At 37.2% G+C, this 27,468-nt stretch overlaps 1 protein-coding gene across 6 annotated transcripts in view; it reads left to right on the top strand.

Annotated features, from left to right (window-relative positions):
* The window catches only part of mctp1b (multiple C2 domains, transmembrane 1b), a 47,618-nt gene extending 21,310 nt beyond the window's left edge, over positions 1 to 26,308 (top strand). For 2 of the 6 annotated variants that reach the window (XM_028463382.1, XM_028463386.1), the window contains exons 3-21: positions 2,438 to 2,580; positions 6,198 to 6,277; positions 8,461 to 8,584; positions 9,966 to 10,004; positions 12,117 to 12,284; positions 13,824 to 13,954; positions 16,840 to 17,026; positions 17,343 to 17,436; positions 18,934 to 19,036; positions 19,110 to 19,212; positions 19,294 to 19,395; positions 20,743 to 20,817; positions 20,903 to 21,022; positions 21,103 to 21,213; positions 21,304 to 21,357; positions 22,135 to 22,244; positions 22,317 to 22,426; positions 25,417 to 25,514; positions 25,595 to 26,308. In XM_028463382.1, the coding sequence (XP_028319183.1) occupies positions 2,438 to 2,580; positions 6,198 to 6,277; positions 8,461 to 8,584; positions 9,966 to 10,004; positions 12,117 to 12,284; positions 13,824 to 13,954; positions 16,840 to 17,026; positions 17,343 to 17,436; positions 18,934 to 19,036; positions 19,110 to 19,212; positions 19,294 to 19,395; positions 20,743 to 20,817; positions 20,903 to 21,022; positions 21,103 to 21,213; positions 21,304 to 21,357; positions 22,135 to 22,244; positions 22,317 to 22,426; positions 25,417 to 25,514; positions 25,595 to 25,666 (2,024 nt within the window). In that variant the 3' untranslated portion in view covers positions 25,667 to 26,308. Of the gene's footprint in view, positions 1 to 2,437; positions 2,581 to 6,197; positions 6,278 to 8,460; positions 8,585 to 8,663; positions 8,709 to 9,965; positions 10,005 to 12,116; positions 12,285 to 13,823; positions 13,955 to 16,839; positions 17,027 to 17,342; positions 17,437 to 18,933; positions 19,037 to 19,109; positions 19,213 to 19,293; positions 19,396 to 20,742; positions 20,818 to 20,902; positions 21,023 to 21,102; positions 21,214 to 21,303; positions 21,358 to 22,134; positions 22,245 to 22,316; positions 22,427 to 25,416; positions 25,515 to 25,594 lie in introns of all 6 variants that reach the window. The other 4 variants (XM_028463387.1, XM_028463383.1, XM_028463385.1 and 1 more) reach the window with 4 other exon arrangements.
* Positions 26,309 to 27,468: the final 1,160 nt, after the last annotated feature.

Below are 27,468 nucleotides of genomic sequence, written 5' to 3'. Positions count from 1 at the left end.
TTTTATTTTGCAAGAGAAGGAAGAACGGTCCATCTTTATTGATTGTTTCTGCACAGAACACGACAAAATAATCAGTAAAAGTGCAGCGTTTTTAATCTATATTAACTATTGATCTACTTGGATTATTAATATTGATTCAAAACTGGTATATAGTTTTGATTTCATCACTTTCAACACAAGTTATTGTTATTATGTTATTGTAAATGGACACTGTGAGACTGCATCTGGCTGCGGGTTTGTCTTAAATTGGTCATGTGATTCGGACGCGCCGTTGCGTTCATCGACTCCTAAGGGTTAAGGGTGTAAGGAAAAATCGATTTGGCGATATATCGCGATATTTCAACCCAAGATTATTGTATCGATCCGAAAAATAGCCAAATAGATATTTTTAATCATTTTTTTTAATGAAAAAACATTTCATTGCGCTAACATACGCATAACATGTAAACTCCCGGTCATTAGATGTCAGTGAATTACATCAGACCTTTTTAAAGTACCTACTCCTCTATGCTGTTTAGTTTGGAAGTTGATTGCACTTTCGTTTTCATAAAACATACTGGGCACTTTTATAGATGTGTGGTTACTTTTTAAAAATAATTTAAGAACTTAACAGAATCATAATCTGTTGTAGAAGCAAAAGTTTAACTTTTCTGAAAAATGTAATTTGACGGTTTGATAAACATACCACTTGTTTTTGATATTGGACCTTGAATTACAGTTACTTACCATTTACTTGTTCTCGCAAGTTTAAAAAAAAACAAGAAATACCATTTTGTAATGGTGAAATTTGTAATTATTAATATCGTGATGTATATTGTATTGTTTATTATCGGGATATTTCTTATTGTAACTTGCAAATCGTATTGTATGGTCAGATTCATGGCAACCACAGTAGGGATGTCCCGATACAACCTTTTCACTTCCGATATGATACCGATATTACAGCCTTGCATATCGGCCGTTACTGATCCGATACGATGTCAGCACGAATCATATTTACTTTTATTACTTATTTTGTAGTGTGGAATGTTAGAAAAGGCTTTATCAAGTGCTGGAGCAGAAAATGTTATCGGAGAGCGTATATCGGTGATTTTAGATGCAGTCCGATAAAATCTGATATTAGTTTTCTGGCTGATGTCAGACCGATATCCAATGTCAATATCGGATAGGGACACCTCTAATGCACATCCCTAAAAGCCATATAAACAATATCGTCTTATATCTATTATTGATTATAACACCCAGCCCTAGTATCTATCTAATACCTTATTAATTATCTTAAAAATATGTATATTTCTGTTTAATTGGTAAGTCAGTACATTATCAGAGTAAGTATTGTGCATATATAACTTTTTGTCTTTTTCTTTGCATTATTTTGTTGTCATTCTGCCAGTTTTTATTGTTCTATTCTCTGTGTTGTTTTTTGTTTCTGTAGATTATAATACATCAACTTTCTTGTTCATTATCCTAAAACGTTTTGCAAAGAACGTTCTTCAAAAATTTGAAAATTCCAGTTTTTGTTTAATTTTTTCTCCATCAAAGTAGTTATTTCCATGCTTTATGTTACTTTTTAAAGGATTGTGTATCTTTTTTGTCATCGTTGGGCCGTGGAGATGAAGGGGGAACATGAATATTCGTAACATCAAAGTCCATTTATCAAAGTCAAACCCGAGAGCGAAACAAAAACAGAGCATAAACGAAATAGTTCAAAACCACCGAGGTTGTCATAGGAAACCAACTAAAGAAATCCACTCAGTAATCAAGCACACTTTAAGTAGTGCAGAGAGGTCAATCAGGAGATGAGCAACACCTGAGTGGAAACAGGAAACATTTTCTTACGCACACAAGCTGGCAGCAGGACTGGGGCTGTCGAAACAAACCAGAACTGAAAAACACAGAGCAACTGAAAGTGAAACCAGAGGAAACAGGATAACAAACCAACAAAGGTTTAAACTTACTGAAACCAAAGTAACCACACAACGTGTCTCACCGAGAACAAAACTTACTCCAGTTCAACATGAACATGAACAATACACATAAACATTTACAAAATTTACATTGTAAAGTTATGTTTTGTCATTTTTTTGTGATCATTTTGTGCCATTGTCCTTTTTCTATTTCATATTTTTGTGGTTATTTTTCTCTTGACTTTGAGTTGGTTTTTCTCACAATTCTTCTCACTTATTTTGTATTTTTGTAGTTTTTAGTCATCCTGTGTGTTTTTGCATAGATGTATTGTCTTTTATTTAGTCTTTCTTGCCCATTGTGATGTTTTTTTTCTTAATTTGCAGTAAATTTTGTCTCAATGACGTTGTCGTTTTTGTCTGTCTACATGACATCTTTCTAATGTGATCTTTTTTGGGTCTTGCCGTATACTCCCATTCCTTCCGTGTTGAATTATTTCCTGCTTTTATCCATGCCACGATGATGCGTTCAGGTTCCAGTGATCCGTACGTAAAGTTCAAGCTCGGAGGCAGAGAGGTGTTCAGGAGCAAAACCATCCACAAAAACCTCAACCCGGTGTGGGACGAGAAGACCACGCTAGTCGTGGACAGTCTGAGCGAACCTCTCTATGTGAAGGTAAGAACACACACACACACACACACACACACACACACACACACACACACACACATACACACACACACACACACACACACACACACACACACACACACACACACACACACACACAATGCTGGACCCTAACCTAAGCAGATTTTGAGATTATTTCTTAAAGATTCTTACCTTTTCCTTGTGATGCATGTCTGTGTGCACTAGTGACTGAACGACTTCATGATTTTAAAAGTCGACTTTATGTGCATACTAGTTGAGTCGACGTCAACTAGTCATGTTTTAGTCACGTTTAAGGGCGAGTAAATAGCTCCTTAATAGCTACAAAGAGGTTTACGCAGTTGACGTAGCACTCTTCTTCTCTATCGCTGAGAAGCTGCAGCGGTCACAGATTTTTTCAGCCAGCCCCTAGAACACGGGACATCCTATAGAAGCTAAGTAAACCCAGGAACACTGCTGCTTCACCTACCTTGAGTCTACGGTAACTGTTAAGCCCCGAGGCTTCCTCAGAGCTGGGTGTTTAGACTTTTTTGGGCTGTTTTTACAGAAGCTTCGGCTTCCTTCACCGAAGCCAGTGTTGTGCCAAAATCTGTGACCCAAAAAAATCTGTGACCGCTGAGGTTTCTCGGCAGTAGAGAAGAAGAGTGCTATGTCAACTGCGTAAACCTCTTTGTAGCTATTAAGGAGCTATTTACACCCCCTTAAACATGACGCTCCGGTGGGTGAAGTAAATGCAGACTGCAGAAGAATTACAAACGTGTGTAAGGGGGAGTAAATGTCTGCCAAAAGAATCCGCAGGGGTTGGAACCGTCACCACCTGCCGTCACAGATTTTTACGGGTTACAGATTTTGGCATGACAGCGGTCTTCCCCCGCTAATGGAGCCATCTTTCCTGTGCTGCTGATGTATTCCAGATCTGCTTAATACACAAACATGTTACCACTACAGCTAACGTTAGCATGTATGTTAGCCGTAGTATCTGCCTACCAGCTGCAGTTTGAGCACAAACCAGGAAGAAGCGAGAAACGCTTGATGCTGTGCTGCCTTGCTGTTTAGGAGTATTAGGACCCTCGTTTGCTGTGTTGCGCCGCCATCTTGGGCAAAATTCAGGTACTGCGACTAGTCGACGTCACGTGGACAGTCGTGAGACAACACTAAAGTCGACTAGTCTGTTCAACCCTTGGTGTGCACAAGCGTTTAGAGGCTTTGTTTTCCACTTCAAAACTTCCCTGATTCCGTTTCAGAGTTTACTGATTTCCATGTCACTTGCATGTCAGTTTAGCCTTTTTCTTTTCATGTCAGTTTCTTTGGTTTTCCCTATTCAGATGTCTTACAGGCTTTTAAACTTCCCAAAATTGTGCCAAACGTGCTTATTACAGTTAATTGAGTCAACTATTGTTATAATTTTCATATTCCCTCTGTCAGATTTGCACTGAATGCACGCGGGATTTCATGTCTGTTGGTTTAATGTTGCTACACGTTAGAACTGTGTTTCTCAAATAGGGGTACACAATGGCCCTACAGGGGGTACTTGTGAAAGAGAGATAGAGAGAGTGGAAATGTTAGCATGTATATTAGTTGCAGTATCTGCCTACCAGCTGCAGTTTTCCCCTACTTTTGATGTGTTGTTGCAATAAAATTGCAACAACTACCAGCTGCAAGCAAATGAAAGCATGAACAATATGGGGTTTTATAATGTTTATTTTTAGGTAAAAATTACAATCATAATTGTAGTGGCACTCGGCTCGTTCCTCTCATGTACCACCGTGTAAACCGAATCTTTAACACCACGTTTCTGACGCGAGCGACCAGACATGACAAGCTTCTTCTTGTTTTAAACCTTTTAGTTGACAAAATAAGAAAAAGATTACAAAATCTGAAGCACGGTCAAAAGACTGTGTTGCTTCCATCACTTATTCGGCTCAAAAAAAACACATGATTGACGTAAGTTACATCCAATCACCGTTAAAAGTTAGGAGTGACATCATAACACAGTCAGCAAATATGAAACGTTTTAAACACACAAGCACATCCCTAAATTATGCATTTTAAACTAATATAAAACATATGAATTATGATAAACATAAACATGTCATTCCAAAAAATGTTAATATTTAAACACAAATATTACTATTTTTAAAATAGTATCCTTATGGCCCTTACAATAATAATGATGATAGAAATGATCTTATGTAGAACATGAACTGAAAATATAAAGGCTAGTCTTGGTCCCACACCAGGCTGGAGATGACCAGAAATGATAAAAACTATAGAAATAAATCTATTCAAGAGGCAAAAAATGCCGTTTCATTCCACTTTTGAGATTATTTAAAATGTGCGTTATCACTCATTCATTCCATCACTATGCTTTATAGTTGATTTTTCTGAGCAAAATGTTGTAGGGGGCACATGGAGTAAGAAATAAGAGAGCGGGGGTACTTGAGCCAAAAAAAGTTTGAGAACCACTGCATTAGACCAATGGTTTTACAATGAAAAGTGGCATTTAAATGTGTGATATGGTCCCAAGTGATGTCTCTAAGGGGTTTAGTCTGTGTCATCTAGCTATTTTCATTTTAGGAGGTGAATAGCATCTCATATCACGTCATATTTTGTGCGAAAATTTACATTTCTTTCTCTTCATCTAACCGTTTATTGTGAAAAATTGCGTGTAAATGCGTGATATTGTGCCTGTCATATTGCATTGTTTATCTGATCTTCTTTAAGATAAACAAGTATAAAAATATTTTTTAATAATAATAATAATATTGGCATTTTTGTTTCAGGGAGTGAATTTTGTTTTTTTGGTTAGTTTTTTGCGATCCAGAAAATTGGAGCCCTAAGTGTTTATAGGGACACTGGTTGAAACCAGTCGCACATAGTGTGTCTTACACAACTTCCACAGACTCAAAACAAAGTCCAAAATGTTAAAAACCAACCAGGAGTTTTGAAATTGATTTTTATGGAATCAGAACAGTATCATAATGAATGAACTCTTCTTTACATTTTCTCCACACTCTTGTTTGAACACTGCGTATGCACACACATATCGGTAGCTCTGCAATTGGTTTGAAAGTGTGGAGAGAATGTAAGGAGCCATATGATTTGCTGAAAGCTAACACACCTGATTGGCTGATGAATCTGTCAATAAGTTTCATCAGCCAATGGTGACGTTCGTTGACCCACGACGTCAGGACAGTGTCAAAATTCACCGCAGAGGTTTCTCTCACAAATACACAGAGGTTTCACAGCACAGAAGCAGTTTGTAAATGCACATTCAGCAATTTGCATTATCTGTGGATTTATATTACAAGTGTGCCTCAAAATAATATTTGTGAAGTAGAGCGTGTGCATTTCAGAATTTATATTACAATTATGCATAAAATATATATTTGTAAAACAGATTGTGTGCATTTGTGAATCTGAAATACAACTGTGAAACAAAGCATGTGCATGCATGAAAAACCCTGCAAGAGTTCATTCATCATGATGCTGTTCTGATTCCATAGAGTTTTGTGGGTGTCTTTTTTGTGTTGTGACCCTTTTTGTCCCCAAACAATAACTGTGTGAAAATATGGATAATTCTCCACACAACTAATTACAAACACATACACTGTTCGTTCCAGGTCTTTGACTACGACTTCGGGCTTCAGGATGACTTCATGGGTTCGGCTTTCCTTTACTTGGAGTCTCTGGAGCAGCAGAGGTCGGTTTGCTTTTTCTTACAATCGATATGTTTTCTTGACATTGATCAAAAATGTTTATCAGTCAATAGCAGTGCTTTAAGTGGCTCAAAAAATGTGCCGGTACTCTCTTTTGCTTGAGTCAATCTTTTAAAAAAAAAGGTCAATTTCTGCGTGCATGTATAGCTCAACCCTAAACAAACTCACCTCTTGATACAAAGATCGCTCATTGGAATCCCTGCCGCTAACCCATTTTTTCATTTTTTCCCCATTAGATTGCAACAACAATGTTTGTTGAACTTTACGTCTTCAGCAGTTTGCAAAAACCACGTATACAACAAAAGATCTTCAATATTTTGTATACAGTATGAGTTACAGAACAGCTGGATGGAGTCAGAGAGTCTGCGCTGTTAAAGTTAATGAGCATAACCTCCCCGCGCAGCATGATCCCCAAGACACAAAAGGAAAGGGACTAACGTGGCTCAAATCCTTACTTATGATCAAATTGAGCAGGTTTTTATGTATATAGAATTTTAATATTCCAAATGAGAACACAGTTACATTTCCTTTGCTTTTTATAATACATTTCTGTTCAGTTTTTGATTGTCGTAAGGAAGTGACCCTCACTCTAACCCTACGTCACTTCCTTCACTCGCAATCTTTACGACAGAGCTGCTGGGACGTGATATTTGAATGAAAACCGACTATACGATGCTTATTGAATATTTTAATAGTACACATTTAAATATGTGACTGTTTTGTGGTGTTTTTAATTTTTAATAAAGAAGAAATAATAACAAAAAACGGATTAAAACACAATACACAACATTGACAATCAAAAACCAAACAGAAAATAAGATAAACACCAAAATAAATTGGAATTCACTCAAAGCATAAACTTCTAATTATTTTTATAAAGCAGGGTTTCAGCCTTTGAAATAGTACACGAACTGCTGTAAAATAGGTCGACCGGATGGAGACGCGTTTTGCGCATGTCCACCGGACCCCGGAATAATTTGAATGCCTGGACACATTTGGTACATACATCGGCACTGTGAAGGCTGATGTGCTCTGATTAGCGGTGGAGCAGCTATTTGAAGGATTTAAATAGAGCGTGAGCGTACCGGAACGCTGAAAGTATGTTCTTGGCCACTAGAACATTGATTAGTAAGTGGTCAAGTGTCGGCATTTGAACCATAAGCGGGTTTGAGAATCTTGCCGGGGGAGGACAAAAGAAAAATTTGGATTAAATATAGGCTGTTGCTATTGGTCCCGACCCGGACTTCAGAAAAACCTGACTATAGTTCAAGCACTTCCAGTAAGCCGAATGCCCGTAGTTTTGTCACTGCTGGGCCTGTGTCCTTCTAGCTATAGTTCTGTCAGTTTTATTTTAGCCCTAACACTAACCCTAACCCTAACCCTATCCCTATCCTTAAACCAAACCCTAACCCAGGAAATAGCCTAAAATGGTTCTTTTTTTTCATATATGTATTTTTAAAGGTGGAATATGCCGTGTTAAATATGTTAAAATGAAAAAAAAAAAAATCTAACTCATCCCTAACCCAGGGGATACCCTAAAATGTTCATTTTTTTCGTATATGTATTTTCAGAGGTGGAATCAACCGTGTTAAATATGTTAAATTCAAAAAAAGAATGTCAGAAGTGGGATTCAAACCCACATCAGCGGAAGGAAAAATCCTTGGGCCACAGGACGAACCGGAACTATAGTCAGGTTTGTCTGAAGTCCCAGTCCGAAACTGTAGACACTTCGTTAAATATATAGATCGTATTGAGATTCACGCCAACCACAACGTGTGTATACAATAATGTAAAAATGATTAGTAACATAATTGATAATGTTGACTACAAACATTTCTCACTCTTTCACGCATTTAAGGTATTAAATGCTTCTCAAAGACAGCAGCATATCGTAAGTATTATACACCGTTTGAAAGCTTAGAATCTTCCGTTTTAACCATGTAAACCATTCTAAGACACAACCATCACAGCAAACACAGTTATCAATTATTTTGTCAAACTTGGGAAAAAAATGGCAACATACTTACTTACTTCTGTTTCTTTTCTTTTTCTCACTGTGATCTATTGGTATTGAGACCACGGTTATAATGAGATGAATTGTTCTATTTGACGCCATATAAATAAAGTTGAATTGAATTTAGCTATTATTATTTCTCTGCCCCCACAGAACGATTCCCGTCACCCTGATCCTGAAGGACCCTCACTACCCCGACCAGGACCTCGGTGCCCTAGAGCTCTCCATCACTCTGACCCCCAAACAGAGTCCTCTGGAGGAGCGCCGGGACTCCATGGTACGAAGAAAACACCAGGATGTTTTTCACTCAGCGCTAATGCTAATGCTAACAGACAGCGGCGTGTGTCTCCCTGCAGCTGAGGGAGTTAAAGACGTATCGAATGAAGCCGTATGTGAAAAAAGTGAGTGTAGGTAGATGATTAGTGACTCCCTGTAGCTCCACCCACTTCCTTTCTTGGCCAATCAGCGACTTTGACACAATTATTAGATCAGACGGTGGATTTTAGTTGGTTTTCTTGTTGCTGTTGGTTGGTTGGTTGGTTGGTTGTAGCTTCTTCCTGCAGCCTTCCTTTTTTAAATCTTGAATTATAAAGAAAATACAAATATACAAGTATATATCCAATGTTTTTAATTGTATATATGGTATAGATTATAAAAGTTACCTTCAAAAATGTTTTTGTTAATGAAATATTGGTAAAATGTTAGAAAAAATAGATTCAATTGATTTTATAATAGAGAAACAAGTAGAAATGTGACAATAATGTTAACATTTTAAATAGTACAAAACAAGGTTTATTTATTTATTTTTTTCCACTTTTAATTTATTTTATACAACAAAATGAAACACAAGATGCCTTGCAAAATGACTTATTTTCGAGCAAATTCAGCTGTTATTCCCATTTTTTTCAGACAGAATTTTCAAGAATATTTTTTAGTCTCAATAAAACAATAAATAATAAGGTTACGAGATTCAAAGAACACTGATAAAGACTACACAAAGTAACTAAGAATGTTACATTGCACATGAAAGCTCAATAAATACAAAATCATACATTAATAGGGTGTCAACAATAAAATGAAAAACCTACAAAATAATTTTTTATATTCTGTATTTAAATAAAAAATCAAAAAGTTGAAATTAATTTTTAAATGTTTGTACTTTACTTAATCAATAAGGTGAAATTATGTCCATTCCATCAACAACACATTGACAGTAAATAAGAAAAGAATGCAGATAGAAGAGTGGATACTGTACACTTAGAGATGAGCTCTGAGAGATCCAGTTCTGCCTCATTTATCTTTTATTTACAGAATGAATTAATGATACGAACAGAATCTGTGCGACAGCTCCTGAAAGGAAGGAAGAAAGGAGACGATACATGACCTCAAAGCAATGAGTAATCAAAGCGGACATGATGAATTCCTTTGATTATGAACAACATTAGTCATTGTTTGAGCTCTATTTTTAGCTGCTTTACTCCTGAAGGTTAATTAAATCAGAGGAATCCCTTCACTCCAGCTATTCATTATTAGATGCCCAGTACCGCCCCCCAGTGGCTGCTCAGTGAACTGTTCTTATCAATGATGAAGATTTCACTCCTTTAGGGATGAATTCTGGTCTCTGTGGAGACAGTAAATGTGTTTTAATGTATGTTCAGACGATGCTGCTCAGGAGATCCTGGAAACGATCCACCAAGGTAACAAAGTGTGTTTGAACATCTCCACATCTTCATCCTCCTCAGCCGTGCCTTCTGTGGTCGTGGCCTTTGTTTGACGTTTGTGTTGAAGTCCATTATGGTGTTTGTAGCCCTGCTTGCTCCCGTTGTCCCTGCTGTGTCTGTACTGTGTGTACTTAACTAACAGGGACAGAAGGCCTACACCGCAGCTTTAAAACACAAACTTTGAATACTCGTTCTTTAAAAAACTAAAATATTTACTAATGAAATGTTATTCTGGTTACCCATCTGGAAATTAGTAATATCTAACATTGTGTTTAGACAAAATAATGTACGACTACCTAATATGGTAATGTTTCATTGATTCAGATAAGGAAATGTACTTTAATTTCCTGACATTCCTGACAACTGTCCGTCTGCCATACATGGAGTTTGCGCGGGGGGGGGGGGGGGGGGGGGGGGGGTGTCAAAAGTTTTCATTAGTTTTTCTAAATTTATTCGAAAAAATACAATTCTTAATTTTCTCAACTCAACTCAACTTTATATATAGAGCCCTTTAAGGCAGCCACAGCTGGCACAATGTGCGGTACACAATAAATACAAACAGCAGCAAAACAATCAAATAAAACAAGAATAAAAGCTGATGTAATAAAATAAATAAAATACAACAGTGAAAAGAGACAAGCCACAAGATACAAAAACAAGAGCAGAGTTTCACACTGGGTTAAAAGCCAAGGAATAAGAAGGGATTTTAGGAGCAGTTTTAAAACTGGTCATATTCATATAATGCACATAATATAGAAATATTTTAACTGCCATAAAACACAGTGACTGTACAAAATATATATGAATTCATTTGTTGTTCTTTTAGACTTTAGGTTGGTTCTTCTTCTGTTGCGCAACTCTTCTGACAGTTCTATCAGGCTAGCCACGCCCAGAAAGAATCAAAGCGATCAGCAGACATGTCTAATGTTGAAAATTCATGATAAAACCAGGCCGGCGGCCGCTTTCTGCTTAGTTTTTTCTGCAATACCATACACGAACTGCTGGGTACAGTGTCGCTTCACCATTTACATTGTGAAGAAGAGTTGGGCAACAAAAGAAGAACCAACCTAAAGTTTCTCAAAGGTTTTTAAAAGAACAACAAATGAATTCATATATATTTTGTACATTCACTGTGTTTTATGGCATATTTGTATATTATATACATTATATTAAGAATTGTATTTTTCAGATAAATTTGGGAAAAGTCTGTGTATGGTAGACGCACCTGTCCCGTCACATAATGGTCTCTGGAGAAGAGAATCCCACACCTGGCTGGATTTTTTGATCAAGAACTCATAAGGACACATCAAAGGGATCAGCAGGTGCCTCTGAGTAAGACTGACAGTTAACAGTGAAAACATGTCAGGAGATTAAAGTAAATTTCAAAGAAAATAGCCTGAAAGCAGGTTTTTGAATAACTGAAACCTTAACATATTCAACAAAGAAAAAAAAAATGAACTTGTTGGAATTATTATGCAGAAGTCATAGACAAAACTGTGTCCAAGCATTTCGTTTGTCTTAAAGAGACAGTACAGTCTCATTTTATTAAATAAACAACCAGAAAAATAACAGGTAGTGAGGAAAAATCTGAAGAAGAAACTCATAATACCAAAGAGGAAACCTTGCAACTTTAAAAAAGTTTTAGCCAAATTTTCCCTCAATGATTATCAACTGTTTACATTATTTGGCACCGGGTCACCACAAATATTCAGGACTAAAAAAAAATAAAGTAAAGTACCCTGGTAGCGGATTCCCCGGACACAGAATTGAACCACTGGACCCACTCAGAACTATCCAGGTTAGGGACCCAGATCACAGAATCGGTGAGGACCCAAACAATCTGGGCTTATTACAGAACTATAAAGGGATAAATAGAATAAAATAAAGAAAGTAATATTATATCATAATAATAATTGACAATAATAGAAATTAGAGATATTTAAAATCTAATTGTAAAAAGGTGGAAGCATGCAGCTATGATTTATTTTCATTTATTTTTTATTTCATATTTGCCTGCTGTGACTCATTTGTGTTAATCCTTCTGTTCTACGCTGGTTCTCTGACTGACTGGTGGATCCATTTGTTCAGCAGCAACAGTCTATTCGCCTCTCCGAGCTGCACAGGAAGTCCCAGCTGTGGCGAGGGATCGTCAGCATCGCACTGATCGAGGGCCGGAATTTGATTCCCATGGACCCCAACGGTCTGAGCGACCCCTACGTCAAGTTCAGACTCGGCCCACAGAAGTACCGCAGCAAGGTGTGGACGCTTCATTTGGTACCGGGACACAAACACACAGTCAAGGTTTTAAAAAAAAACATTGTATTGAAGTTTCATAACCCGTCCGCATTTTATTTTGAAAAATTGCCACTTCTGCTTTTCCAGCACTTTGACATTGCTCGTTGCAATCTGCTTTTATTGGAGAATTATCACCGATTATGATCGATTGAAATATTCTTATAATTAATGTTGTTTATTCATTGGTCTGTAGAACGCCATGGTGTTATTCTTTCATCATCCCTCTTTTCTCCCTTTCTTTTTTCTCTCTTTTCCCCCTTATTTTCAAACTCTTTTTCTCTGTCTTTCATTTTCCTCTCATTTAACCTATTTTTCTCTTATTTTTTCATATTCCCTTTCTTTTTTCATCTTTTTTTTAAATTATATTTTGTCTCTTTTCCCTTCTTTTTAGTTTTTCTCTTTCCTTCCTTTTCCCTCACTTTTCCTCCTTTTCCTTGTTTCTTTTCCCCTCCTTTCTACATTATCCTTTCTTTCCTCCTCTTGCTCTCTGTTTTTTTCTTTCTTGTTCCCACTCAGTTTTCTTCATTTTTCCTTTTTATTTAATTTTCTCTGTTCCTCTTATACTTTTCCTCTTTTCTCTGTTCATCACTTTTTTTTTCTTTCCCTCTGGAGAACACAGAGGTGTTATTCTTTCATCATCCCTCTTTCCTCCCTTTCTTTCTTCTCTTTATTTTCACCTCATTTTTAAACTCTTTCTCTGTCTCTCTCTTTTTCTTTCATCTTCCTCTTTTTTCACTTATTTTTTTCTTTTCCATTCTGTTTTTCATCTTGTTTTTTTAGATATTATTTTGTTTCCTTTTCCCTCTCTTTTTCTTTTCCTCTATGTTCTTGTTTCTCTGTTTTTTCTTGTTCCCACTCAGTTTTCTTCATTTCCCCATTTTCTTTTGTTTTTCTTTGTTCCTCTTTTCCCTTTCCTCTTTTATTCTTTTATTTCCCTGCTTTTTGGTTTATATTTTTCTTTCTTTCACCTCTCTTTTTCTTTTTGTTCTTTATCTTTCACCTCTTTGTTATCAATATTATCCTTTCTTTCCCCCTTTAGTTCACTCTGTTTTTTCTTTATCCCTTTCTTTCTTCTTACTTTTTCCTCTTTTATTTCATTTACCCTTTTTTCATTCCTATGATCTTTTCTTTTCACTCTCTTTTTTCTTTCTTGTCCTCTTGTTTTAATTTATTTCTATTCCTCTGTTTCTAATTTTGCTCTTTTCTTATTTTTTCCCCTCTATTTCTTCTTTTCTCTCTATTTAGATCACTCTTTTCTTCTTTCCCTCTTGCTTCTTTATTTTCCCTCTCTTTTTTTCCCCTCTCTTTATTGTAATTGTTTCGTTTAGTATTAATGTGTTCATACAAGTATCAGTGAATTTTATTATCTTAATAATAGCAATAATCCACCAAATGTGGCTTTTGCACAATGATGTTTAGTAGGGATTTTTTTTGGTTAAATTCTGATATTTTTTGCATTGGACTTCAGGTAAAAAGTGTGTGTGGCGTATGTGGTTTCAGACGGTGACGAAGACTCTGAGCCCGCAGTGGCGCGAGCAGTTTGACCTTCACCTTTACGAGGAGACGGGCGGCGTGCTTGAGATCACAGTGTGGGACAGAGACACGGGCCGCAGGGACGACTTCATCGGACGGTCAGTGTGCTGCATGTTTCACTCCAACGTCTGGAGAGTCCTCTGCGTCATTGTCGTAGTCATTGTTAGAGTTGGGCAGGGCTGGGGTCAATTTTAATCACGTAATTATAACTCATTACAATAATTGTAATTGAAAAGCAAGGTTGCTGTTGTAATCTTAATTAATTGTAATTGAGTTCATATGTATTTATATGTAATTGTAATTGCCATGAAAATTCTATAAAAACTGTCATTTACAACTTCATTAAACGCAACCTTTAGAATCACGTTCCAGTTCTATGGCTTACACATACATAGTTAACAATTATTAAAATATGTTTCATATCGACTTTTCCCACGACATGTCAGTAAATCTTTAAGATCATTTTACCATTTAAAAGAAATATCAATCTAGTAGGGGTGTAACGATACACAAAAATCACGGTTCGATACATACCTCGGTATTGAGGTCACGGTTCGGTTCATTTTCGGTACAGTATGGAACAAAATGCAAAACATAAGTTTGTTTGTTGTTTATTCGAAACTTTAGTAAACCAACAATGTATTTAACGTTATACAGAATATGAAAATAAAGTAAAAAAATAAAAAATACAATACTCGTAAAGTTCTGCCTGGTAATAATATTCTCAAACAAAAATTAAATATTATAGAAATAAGCTCACAGCTTTTAACAAAACATGCATTTCCTTGTTCATTCAAAACTTTAGTAAACCAACAATGTATTTAACATTATACAGAATATGAAAATAAAGTTTTAAAAAAATGCTACACTGTTTAAAGTGCTGCCTGGTAATAATAATAATATTCTCAAACAAAAAACACATAAAATATTATTTAAAAAAAAAATAAAAAGCTCTTCACAGCTTGTTAACAGCTTTTATCCGCTGCTATAAAGACTCTGATAGCAGTTGTTACAGCTTTGGCCAGATCTGAATTGCTAGGCAGAGGCTGCTTGAATGCCGAAGTCAGCTGCGTTTGCACTGAGGACTTGTCTTTCTTTGTTGCAGTATTTCATCCGCTAGCCGAAGTGTTCCAAAGTAGGAGACTTTAGCGACAGGGGAGGGTCCTCCAGCTCTTGTTTCTCGCTAGCATTAGCCATGACGTACATGGGCTGCAGGCAGAAGTAAACACACGCAACTTCCGTTCTGTTCCGGAAACTCACCCGTGCACAACCCTTTACCCGAACCAAACGTCCTGTACCGAAACGGTTCAATACAAATACGTGTATTGTTACACCCTTAAAATGTAGGGTTATACTGACTAAAAAAAAGCTCAGGCGCCCACACCAAAACTATTAACTCATTCAGTGCCTGACGTTTTTGATCATTTTGACTGATTTTAAAGATCCACAGAATATTTTCTACTATGACTATCTGAAATCTGACACCAGAGTCTGAAAGAATGAAGCCTCTACTTCCAAAAAAAAAAATTGTTTCTGGCTCATTTCGTTCTTTTGTAATCAGCCGTTGAATAGAGCAAGTTTTACACAATCTTCAGTTTCAGAGCAAAAAGCTGAGAAAAAAGCCTTTTTCTTCAGTTCAGTGACTTTAAAGCTTTTTTTTTTTTTTTTTTGCTTTAGCGACAACTCTAACATCTGAACATTGTTTCCCTATATAAAACATATTTTGATGGCAAAATTATTATTATTTTGCTATCTGGGTCAGAGTTACTGTATTTTGGCATTCTTCTAACTTTCATTCTGCACACACGCAACTTCCTCTTCCTCCCGGACATGCAGTGTGTCACTGCATTCCCCGTTTTTTTTTTATTGTTTTATCTCACCATCGCCACACTATCCATGAGTTCTACACATGCTCTGGTCGAGTGTGCGCTGCCGAGAACGTCAATTCTCGTACGTAGCGCCATTTTCTGTCGCGTAAACGCCTTTCCTCCTCTCCCTCTGAGCTCTGCTGAGCATGGATGATCTCTCATCCAAAGTGCGCTGCTACCTCCTACATGTCACCTATTATTTTGCTATCTGGCTCACAGGCTGGGGTTTTTTTTTTTGCCAAGTGAGTGGAGGCAGACATGTTAACAGGTGGTCAAAATGGTAGAAAAGTGGCAAAAAGAAAAAAAGTGTAAAGTGACTAAAATGGGCCAAAAGAGTAATAAAGAGGAACTGGTGGTATGTAATGGCTAAAGGTAGCTTAAATGGACAAACTGTGCCAAACAATAGTGAAAAAGGACAAAAATGTGGAACAAAAGGAGGCTAAATGGAGGTGGTCTTTATTGGAATTTATAGCTTATTTGGATGAAAAGTGGCCAAAAAAATTAAAGAAAAGACTAAATTTAGATAAAAATGTCAAAAAGAACTTGCAAAAAGTGACAAAAAAATAGGAAAAAAGGGATATTTATTGGCAAAAGGTAGCTAAAATCTGAAAAAAGTGTTTTTGAAAATGGGACAAAGGAAGTTGCAAAATGGGTAAAGAATATAGGGGTTAAAACAGGGGTTAAAAGTTTCCCCCTTTTAAGGTTTTCTGGGGGAAATAATAATTCAAATAAGTGGGTTGGTCTAGACACAAAATGCCAGGGCTGGATTCTTGTCCCAGTTTTTGCCCGTTACCATAAGAGATGCTAACAGAAAGCGAACACAAGAGGAAGGTTGTGTTTTATGGGGTTATTTATTAAAGGCTCAGTAATTCTGATTAATTGTAATACAACTTTAGTAATTGCAAAATTAATTGTAATTGACTTTCAGGGTAAAAATAATATTTGTAAATTTAACAGTAATTGGAGAAAAAGTTGGTCACTGTAATTGTAATTGAACATGAAAAATTGAAGATATAATTGGCATTGAAAAATGTACTGTAATTGACCCCAACCCTGGAGTTGTGGCTGTGACACGCTGAACCACAGCTGACGTTAGCGCTACGTTTGTTCTGCAGCTGTCAGTTGGACCTCTCCACTCTCTCCAAGGAGCAAACGCATCACCTGGAGCTTCCTCTGGAGGAGTCCCGGGGCCTCCTGGTGCTGCTGGTCACACTCACCGCCTCCGCCGCCGTCTCCATCGCCGACTTGTCGGTGACGCCGTTGGACGATCCTCAGGAGCGCTGCGACATCCTGAGGAGATACGTAAGAAATGCATCACATGATGGTCACAATTATGCAACAAAATAAATGTATTTATTTATTTAATTGGAGTAATTAAAGTAGCTGTCGTGAAAGGATTGCATTACATGTAGTGTTGACCTTTGACAGCATGTGCAGACAAGGTGAAAAAATTTCATTCCACAATAAAAACAATTTTAAAATTTCTATTAGTTCTTTGCTTTTCTTTTTATTTGTTTATGAATTTTATGTATTTAGCATGGTATGGTAAATGTTATGTGTTTTTTGTGTGTGAACGCTGCTGGATGAGTAAATATTGTACCGTGTGTTTGTTCTGCAGAGTTTGATGAAATCTATGTCTAACGTTAAAGACGTCGGCATCGTTCAGGTGAAAGTGATGAGAGCCGAAGGACTGATGGCTGCAGACGTTACAGGTGAGTTTAAAAAAACGATCAGATGAATTCAGTTCCTTCGGTACTACCTGATACAGATTCACGGTAAAAACAAAGGGTCCAATGTTTCGGGACCTAAATGCATCCTTGTGACTGTGAGTGATTGGAAGAGTTGGTTACTTCCGTGCAGGACCTGAACACAACATTGCACGCACAAGAGCGTCATGGCTCCGCTTTTACAAATGTGACACAGACTAAGCACTTGCAGGTGTAAATGTGAGGTAAACCATTTAATTTAGTCCCTGAACAGCAGCTGTGTCGACTATTAGAGAGTTAGAGATGAAGCTGTGGAGGCAGACCACACTGGAACTTTGTGAATGGTAAATGGTAAATGGACTTGATTTTATATAGCGCTTTATCACCACACTGAAGCAGTCTCAAAGCGCTTTACATATCAGCTCATTCACCCAATGTGAAGCCTTCATTAGCATTACAGGAGCAAACACATATTTCCTGACTGTGGCGTCACAAAACCTGCTGTTGCTTATAGTTCATATTCACAGGTGCACAGCGGAGATGGGGCACACACACACACACACACACACACACATAGACACGCGCACTTCTGTGTCCACCACCGCCCTGCAATGGACAGAAGAGGCCAGTATGAAAGCGAAAGTAAACGGTAGTGCATCACTCCGCTGTAGGACTTTCCATTTTAACATGCTAGGGCTGCATAAACTAAACATTGACAAGCACGCACACATACAAACACACGCACATGCACACATACACACACACAGGCACTAACAGCAGACACAGCTCCTGCTTTCAGAGCCAGTAGACTGAGGAAGAAGTCAGCGCTCAGCCACTTCGCTCCAACCGATTGGCATTTTTGCCGTTTGTTCATAGGTTTTCACCTTTGTTCACAAATGTGAGTGAAATACTATAAAGCCGTGTCACGTATCGCAAACAATTCTTCGGTGTAAATGAGATGAGATAAAACAATGCAATGGGAGCATCTACAGAGAGTTTTATTATGACAATGACATCATTGATCGTATCAGCGAATTAAGACATTACAGCCGATCACATTAATAGCATAAAATGCAAAAAATCGGCCGATTCAATATAGCCAATCAGATCAAGCCTACTAGTTACTTTAACTCCCCCACGTTTATTTTTGGTAATAAATCTTGCCACGGTTCCCTTTCATACAGTAAACATCTCATGTATAAATATAAAAAATAGAAAAAATTCTCAGGCTCCAAGTATAGCTAATAGCTAATAACCTCCATTCAATGCTGTTTTAGCGCTGTACATTACGTTTAATCTGATTGGTCGGCTATGATGTGATGCATTTGGTTGTTGTCTGGTCATTTAATTGATGTAGTTTCAAAATGTCCGTTGATCAGTAATAGTTAGTACAAGTAAAATAACGGATTTAAGATATACTAAAAAAAAGTACAAGTACCCATAAAAGCAACTCAATTACAGTAACGAGAGTACTTGTACTCCCTCTGCTGTGATTCCTCTCAGGTAAAAGTGATCCGTTCTGTGTGCTGGAGCTGGTGAACGACCGACTGCTGACTCACACAGTTTATAAAAACCTCAACCCAGAGTGGAACAAAGTCTTCACTTTGTGAGTTTTTCCCTCATCAGTCGTTTTGTACGTTTAGACGGGGTTAGATTGGTGTGATTGTGTGTGTCGACAGTAATGTGAAGGATGTGCACTCGGTGCTGGAGGTGACGGTGTTTGATGAGGACAGAGACCGAAGCGCAGACTTCCTGGGAAAAGTAGCCATTCCTCTGTTGAGCGTGAGTCACTGGAGGTTAGTTTATTGGTGCTCCTCTGGGACCTGAACCCTAAATGTCCCCACGTCTGTGTGTGTGCGTCAGGTGCGTAACGGCGAGCGTAAAGCCTACGGTTTGAAGAATAAGGAGCTGAGCGGGCCCACCAAAGGGGTTTTATACCTGGAGATCGACGTGATCTACAACACGGTGAGTGGATCTTTCTGCTCTGCTCAGAGGCTCAGATTGAAAATAACAGTTACCACATGCCTGAGGTCTGAAGAAACGCTCAGACGCTTCATCGTTGCTTTGCTTGTTGGACATCGATCGATTAATCGGATCATTTTTCTTTTGCGTTTTTAAGCAACCAAAACAAATAATGCATAATGAAAACGACATGGCTGTAAAACGATCAAAGCATTCAGCTTTTGTTTCTCAAAAAAACAACATTTGGCTCCAAAACTAAGCCCATTTATTGCAATTTAACCCTGTAGTGTTAAGTAATGCCAGTGCCAACAATTCAATAACAGTACAGTTAAGTCAACTAACTAACTACTAACAAATAATATATCTTTTCTGGGGTGAGCCTATTTGCTATGGTAACCTAGAAACCTGTGTGTTTTTGACAAACACATGAAATTATGTTTTTAGCAGCTGAGAAAATTAATTCTTCTCAGGCTTAACATAAAAGTGTTTGATTGTGAGGCATTAAAAGCCACAAAATGGAACGGGTCCATCAGACCCACAAACACTGGCTGAGTAACAACAATATGAACATCACACAAGGGTTAAAGACCCCAAAAACTATAAATTTAAAAAACTGTTGAAGACTTAACTTTTCAGAAAAGCTTTTAGTTAACTGGATTTTAAATTTGTATTATCCATTTATGATGCTGCTCTTATGATACATATGCACCCATGTTTTATTATTCTATTATGATGTTGCACTTGTATTTTCACCACAGCTCTGTGCAGCACTTTGTGATTTTATCTGCCCTTTATAAATAAATTACTTCCTTTTTGGAAAAAAACTGGTGTATTTTTATGATCTTTTTTGATCTTTGACATTTTGTACATTTTAGTGATTTGGTGTTTTCTTTTTACATTTTGTGTTGTCTTTTTTGTCATTTTGTGCATTCATCTGTCAGTTATCTGTTTTTTGGAAATATTTTGTGTATTTTTATGATCTTTTGTGTGTTTTTTGTTGATGTTTTTTTACATTTTAGTCATTCAGTGTGTTTTCTTTTCACACGCGTTTTTTGAATTATTTATGCATTTTCCTGAACTTTTGTGTGTTTTGTTGATGTTTTACTAACTCAGTGTGTTTTCTGTATACATTTGGTGTACTTATCTGTGATTTTTATGTGTTTTGTAGTCCTTCAGTGTGTTTTCTTTTTACATGTTGGGTTTTTTTTTTCATTTTGTGTGTTTATCTGTCATTTTATCTGTTTTTGTGTATTTGTTTTGGGGTGGCACAAAATGATCATTATTATTATTATTGCTTTTTATTTTTTGTGGTTGTGTGGTGTGGGGACTTAAAGTGTGTTTGTTTCTCAGGTTAAAGCTGCTTTGAGGACCGTCGTTCCCGCTGAGCACAAATATATGGAGGAGGAGCCAAAGGTTTCCAAGCAGGTGAGAGGCTGTGAAACAAAGATGAATCCGTGTCTATGATGCGCTGCTTCCTCAGAGCTCAACATGTTCTCACTTTGTGTCTCAGCTGCTGCAGCAGAACTTTAACCGAGTGAAGAGATGCATCATGGTCCTGATCAGCTACGGGACTTACATCAACAGCTGCTTTGAGTGGGAGTCGGCACAGAGGAGCATCTTCTCCTTTGTGGTACACACACACACACACACACACACACACACACACACACACACACACACACACACACTGAGCCCTCCTCTCCTCCTCAGCTCTTCGTGGTGGTCGTCTGGAACTTTGAGCTCTACATGCTTCCTCTGGGTTTGGTGCTGCTGCTCGTCTGGAACTACTTTTTCTCCTCGGGTCGTGATACCGACGTTGTGGTGAGCACACACACAAAAACACACTCACACAAACTGGCTCAGGTCAAGTTTGCTGACCTTTCACCTCTGCTTGTGCTCTTTCTGCTGCAGTCCATGGAGGCCATGTTTGAATGTGAAGACGAGGACGAGGACAAAGAGGACAAGGTAGGACAACCAGACGGACATAAAAAACTGTTTTTTATCATTAAACAGTGTGAACTCATAGGGATTAAACACACAGGACTTTAAAGAACCTGTAAAATCAATTCTGCATTGTTGAGTCTTATTATATCATTCTTTTTTACTTTATTATTATTGTTGATGTAGTTATTATTATTATTATTATTATTATTATTATGTAAATATTGAATATAGTTTAATTTGAAATTTCATTATAAGATATTCAATTATGAAATGGAATTGTTCTATCTATTTATGTATTTATTTTTGTTGTTATTATTATATTATTATTATGTAAATGTTTAATATAATGAAATTAAATATTTAGTCATTAAATATGCAATTATTAAATTGGATATTTTCTATTTTTTTTATTTTTTTTATTATTATTATTTTTTAATGTTAATAATGAATATAATTTAATTCCATATTCAGTTATTCAATTATTAAATTTGATATTTTGTAATATTTTTTATTATTATTATGTAAATATTTTATATAATTTGATTCAAATTTTATTATTTTCTATCCATTTATTTTAATTTTTATTCTAATTTTATTTTTGAATCAATTTTTTTGATAGATTTTGTTTTGGTCTAAATTTTGGAAATCATATTTTTTATGAGAATGATCTGATCTTTTATAAAATATTGGGTCGTCATTAATGTCCCTGGTCAGTGGTCCCATTTAAAGCTCGTGTTCTGATGGTCTTCATGGTGTTGGTGTGTGACTCCCCGTTTGCTGTTTCTGTCTCTCCATCAGGACTCAGAGCACAAAGGCTTCATGGATAAACTCTACGCCATCCAGGACGTGTTCATCAGCGTGCAGAGCGCCCTGGACGAGGTGGCGTCGTACGGGGAGCGGATCAAGAAGTACGTTTGTTTGTTTGCATCATCAGCTCCTGTTGGGGACTTTATATCCGACGGCGCTTCTCTTGTCCTCAGCACAGTGAACTGGACCGTGCCTTTTCTCAGCTGGTTGGCCATCACTGCCTTATGTGTGGCCACGGTTCTCCTCTACCTCATTCCTCTCAGATACCTTGTGCTGGCATGGGGTGAGTCCTCCAACCACAGATTGAACACTGATAAATAATCACATAATCAATGGAATGGCTCTTTAATTCACCTTTTTATTACATTGTACTATTCTTGACTTTCTTCTTGAGTTTTAAAGTTTTTTAGTCTTTGAGATGAAAAAATACAATAAAATAAAAAAAGAATTACATTTTTTACACATTTATATACAGTAGATATTTACAGATTATTATCCACTGCCACAAAGTGGAAGGGGGATATATGTAGGTTTGAGCTCCATCCGTCCGTGTGTCCGTCCGTCCGAGTCAAAGTGGACCGCTTTTCTCAGACACTGTTTAATGATAACCAAATTCGGTGTGTGGCTTCAGGGTATCAATACCTTTATGGAGTTCGAAAATAAGAAGCATGCAATAATTTAAAAAAAAATTATTGCTATTATTGCATAATTCTTTTTTTATTTAAAAGAAAAGAAAAAAAAATTGATTACTCATTTGTTTGCGAGTCAAATATTACGACGGTTGGTGAGACTGAATCATTGGCACATATCAATATATACCATGACTCCGTATGTGTCACGGTGGCGCCAATTTTTCAAATGACTACTCCTCTGTTAGTTCTCCTTCGATCAGAATGCAGTTTGGTATGAATACTCTATGAATGAATATGATGAGACACTCAAAGCCCTTTTTTAAATAGAGAAGACAGTGAAGGGTGAGGAGAAGGCACTGACTGCAGAAAAACATGATACAGTATTATCAAGTCAGCCTGCCTTGGCCTCGGGCCTCACTCCCAGTGGCCTAGTAAACACTTATTATAAAGGTTTTGAATCTCTTCCTGTTTATTGGTAAGCTAACAGCGACTCCAAGGTCTGTAAATGCGACCATTCACAGACAAGCCCATGTCCCCTCTAGTGGTTAGATTATGTTATGATTCAGTCCTGTTTATGAAGACTGTAAATCATAACCAACTACATCAGAATTTCAATCTCTTCCCGTTTATATGAAATCTAACAGCTACACCAAGGACTCTAAAATGCGATTGTTTACAGACGAGCCCATGTCCGCTCTAGCCGTTAAGTTAATGATATTATACGGTATACGCTTCAGCGTATAAGTAGGTTTTGAGTTTAGCCTTAAAGGTGGACAGAGTAGCAACCTCCCGTACTGAGACTGGAAGCTGGTTCCAAAGGCGAGGAGCCTGGTAGCTGAAAGCTCTTCCTCCTGTTCTACTTCTAGACACGTTAGGAACTCCCAGAACACCAGCAAACTGAGAGCGGAGTGATCTACCTGGACAATGGGGCACTAACAGGTCTCTTAAGATATACAGGAGCTTGATCATGCAGAGCTTTGTATGTTAACAGGAGGATTTTAAAATCTAGAATAGAGTTTTGATCCAGTTGGTATTCTGGCTGCAGCATTCTGAATTAACTGGAGATCTGAAAGAAGAGAGTTACAATAATCTAGTCTAGATGAAACAAATTCAGCCAAACATTGCAGAGTTCTGTCCATCCTCTCAACCTCAGCCTCCTCATTAAAGTTGCAGTGAGTTGTATTTCACAACAGTTTCAGGGTGATGAAAAAGAGAGATTTTTTTTCCACAGAAAATGCCAGTAGGCTAATAACATAAATCAGGTTCTAATTCTAAGAAAGAAGTTTTATTGTGTCCTTACAGATTATTATTCTTTTTTTTTTCAGGGACATATTTCACTGTAGGGCTACATTACATTATTGTGTTTTTTACATGTAGGTTAAACGTCTGAAGGGGTACGGGACTGTGAAAAGTTTGGGAACCACTGCCTTCGTGCATGTAACAATGGGAGAAAGAAAAATGGTTGTGTTAAGTAGGGATGCACTGATGCCCCTTTTTATCATACTGATACTTATACCACAAACACAAAAAACTGTTAGGCAAAATGCAATGAATTGGAAGACAGATTATATTTCCTCTATTTTTTTAACATAGAATTTTTTTGACATGCACACAGAGTTTTTTCTCATCCATCAATAATAATTTGTAGCACAGTTATTTAAAATACACCAAAAAATGAGGTTCAAAATTCTAAAACGAGCAAAACATCAGAAATAAATGAATTAAAAAAGCCTAAATTCAAGGTTAATTGTTGGATGAGACACAGGAAAGAGTTTAGACGAGCCTGCAAATACAAATAAATAATGTATAACATGAGCTAAGGGGTACATGGGTCAATAAAGTTTGGGAAACACTGTATTAGTGACCATACGTCCGGATTTTACAAACTCATCAAAGTTTCCGGGTTTCCACGTTAATCTAAATAACCGTAATTCCGCTAATATTTGCTCTACCTGATAAATTCCAACAGTTTCTGAAAGCTTAGGAGTTTCTCTTTACAGTCAGTATCATGGCCTTACAGTAATTTTACTCACACACGATGGAATCATTAGAGATTTTGCTTTGTTTTGAGAAAATCATCACACTCGAGGAAAAGAGAAGAGAGACTAAAGTCCAAGATAGATTGAAAGAGACCAAATACCGGTGGATTTAACAAAAATATGTATGCAAGAAGATCCTCCTGGATGATGAAACCTCCATGGATGTTCAGAGAGGGATTGAAAAACAAAGGGAGAAAATTAGGAAGTTAAGGTAAACGTTCCATCATCTCAGAGTCAGCATGGGACCATGTGATGGAACCTTTCACAGCTATTTATTGAAGTGTATATTTCATAATTATTTACTGTTGAGTAATGTGAGTATGCTGAGGTCGGCCCAAGTGTCCTAGTTTTTGGAAATAAAAATATGGTCACCCGAATATAAATTGGATAAAAATAATTTAAAAAATGACTAAAACTGAAACTTGTTCCCTCTAGCGGCCAATCCCCCAAAATACAACTGAAATGATACCATTTATACCATTAGATGCAATGGTTTTGGTGAAATTTGTACGAGTACTTTGGTGCAGTATTGGACCATATCAGTGCATCCCTAAAGTGTAGGCGGAGCTCAAAGTTGCTGATGTTTCCTGTTGGTGCTGCAGGTGTGAACAAGTTCACCAAGAAGCTCCGTGATCCGTACATGATCGACAACAACGAGCTGCTGGACTTCCTGTCCAGAGTCCCGTCTGATGTTCAAGTGGTGAGTAAGACTCCCCAGAGTGTGGAGAGCAGTGACCTGAACCCGTGTGTGTGCGTGTGCGTGTGTGTGTGCGTGTGTAGATGCAGTATCGGGAGCTGAAGGCTGATCCTGGTCAAAGCCCCAACAAACGCAGGAGGCCCAACCCCAGCTAACACACACACACACACACACACACACTGGAACTGTGAAGGAAGTACTCATTGTTACGTCCACGTGTCGTGCACACAGTGCAGAGTCGGAGCTTCAATCAGATGCAAACAAACAATATTCCTCATTGTTCTCTTTGGAGAACGTTCCTCAGCTCCATCAGAGGAACAACAGACCTTCCTTTATCTTTAAACAGCCTCTTTTCTTTTCTGTCTCACGTTAAGTGTCTGTGAAACATCATCAGGACCACGTTACGGTTCCTCTGTGGATAAAAGCTTCCTCATCCTCACACAGACCCCATCAGATGGACCAAAGAAACCAACCAATCCTTATTTCACCTAATGATCCTCCTGATGTTCATAGACAGTTGGTATTTAGTCATAGAATGTCAGAGAAAATGCTAGAAGGCCTCTGCGTGTTTCTGTGGTAACTTCAGCTATACTCTCAACCAATGAAAGAGTTCCGTTTCCACCTCGGCATTCTACGACCAATTAAAGACCAACATTGTTAAAAGAAGAGATAAAACGATGGAATAAATAATAAATAATAATAATAATAATAATAAAAAAAACCAGATAAGCAGTGTTTTTCTGTTTTAAAAGTAAATCTTGTTCTGTTTGTGTGATATTTGGATATTTAAGTGAAACTAGGACGAGAGATTCATGTTTAAAGCTTAACACTCAGAGGGGACCCACAGGTGGGGGCGGACTTTTACTCTGCTGCGTTTGATAATCTGTGAATAGTGTGCCAACTTTACCGAACAGTGTTACAGTCCAAGTAGTATTCAAATAAACTGGTGACTGACTATTGACTGTGTGGCTGCTGTGAGGAATAATAGATGTTAGAACTTCTACTTTTTGACACTTTTGCAAAAACAATCACAGCTTTTTTGAGGGCAGTAAACACATATATTTTGCACGTTATAATACCATTAGCCACTAACTGCAGCTGTCAGCACACATGTACGTTGATCACAAGAGACGAGGAACACCAGTGGATTCATTACACCACCTCTGGTTCCTTTAATCACATATTTTTTTTTTTTTTTTTTAATGTATGACTTTTTTTGTTCGGGAGTTAAAGTCCGCCCCCTTCTGTGGGTCCCCTCTGTGTGGTGAGACTAAAACGTGAAGCTCTCGTTCATCACAAACAGAACAAGATTTGATTTAAAAACAGAAAAATGCTGCTTATCTGTTTTTTTTTTTATTTTTCTGTATTTCTGTTTTGGTTTTAAGTTAGTAAAATAAAATAACCACACCCCACTGTTTATTTATTATTTTGATTTGGTTTTAAAACAGAATAACCAAAGAACAAAGGGTACACGGATTATAAATAAATGAGAGAAAAATAATGAATGAACGAACAGGTAATAATAAAAGAAAGGTATAACAGCACTCAGAGCTTAAACCTCTTTAATTACTCCAACTGATCCAGGATCAGTGTATATTGATCCAGATCTCCTCCAAAATTGATTGGAATCTAAGGTCTATCTTTGGTTAAAATTTGGTCAAACTCCGTTTAGCACTTTTGATGTAACCCTGCTATAAGGACAAACAAATTAAATGTAAAAATAAATATGAGCTCCATTTTGGGGGAATCAAGAGGGAAATGGAGAAAAAAATTGAGGGAAAAGAGAGAAAAAGTGGAGTAAAATAGAGAGAAAAAGAGGGAAAGAAACTAAAAACAGAAAAAAAAATAAAGAGAGGGAAAGTCACAGAAAATATGGAATAAGAGAGGAAAGGGAAATGATGATAATAATTAAGATAAAAGAGTTGGAAAAGTGGAGAAAATAGGATCAAGAGGAGAA

The sequence above is a fragment of the Gouania willdenowi genome, chromosome 12 (assembly GCF_900634775.1).
Source record: "Gouania willdenowi chromosome 12, fGouWil2.1, whole genome shotgun sequence".
Taxonomy (NCBI): Eukaryota; Metazoa; Chordata; class Actinopteri; order Blenniiformes; family Gobiesocidae; genus Gouania; species Gouania willdenowi.
Note: the sequence above shows the minus strand (reverse complement) of the source record. Positions and strands in the feature narration are given on the sequence as shown.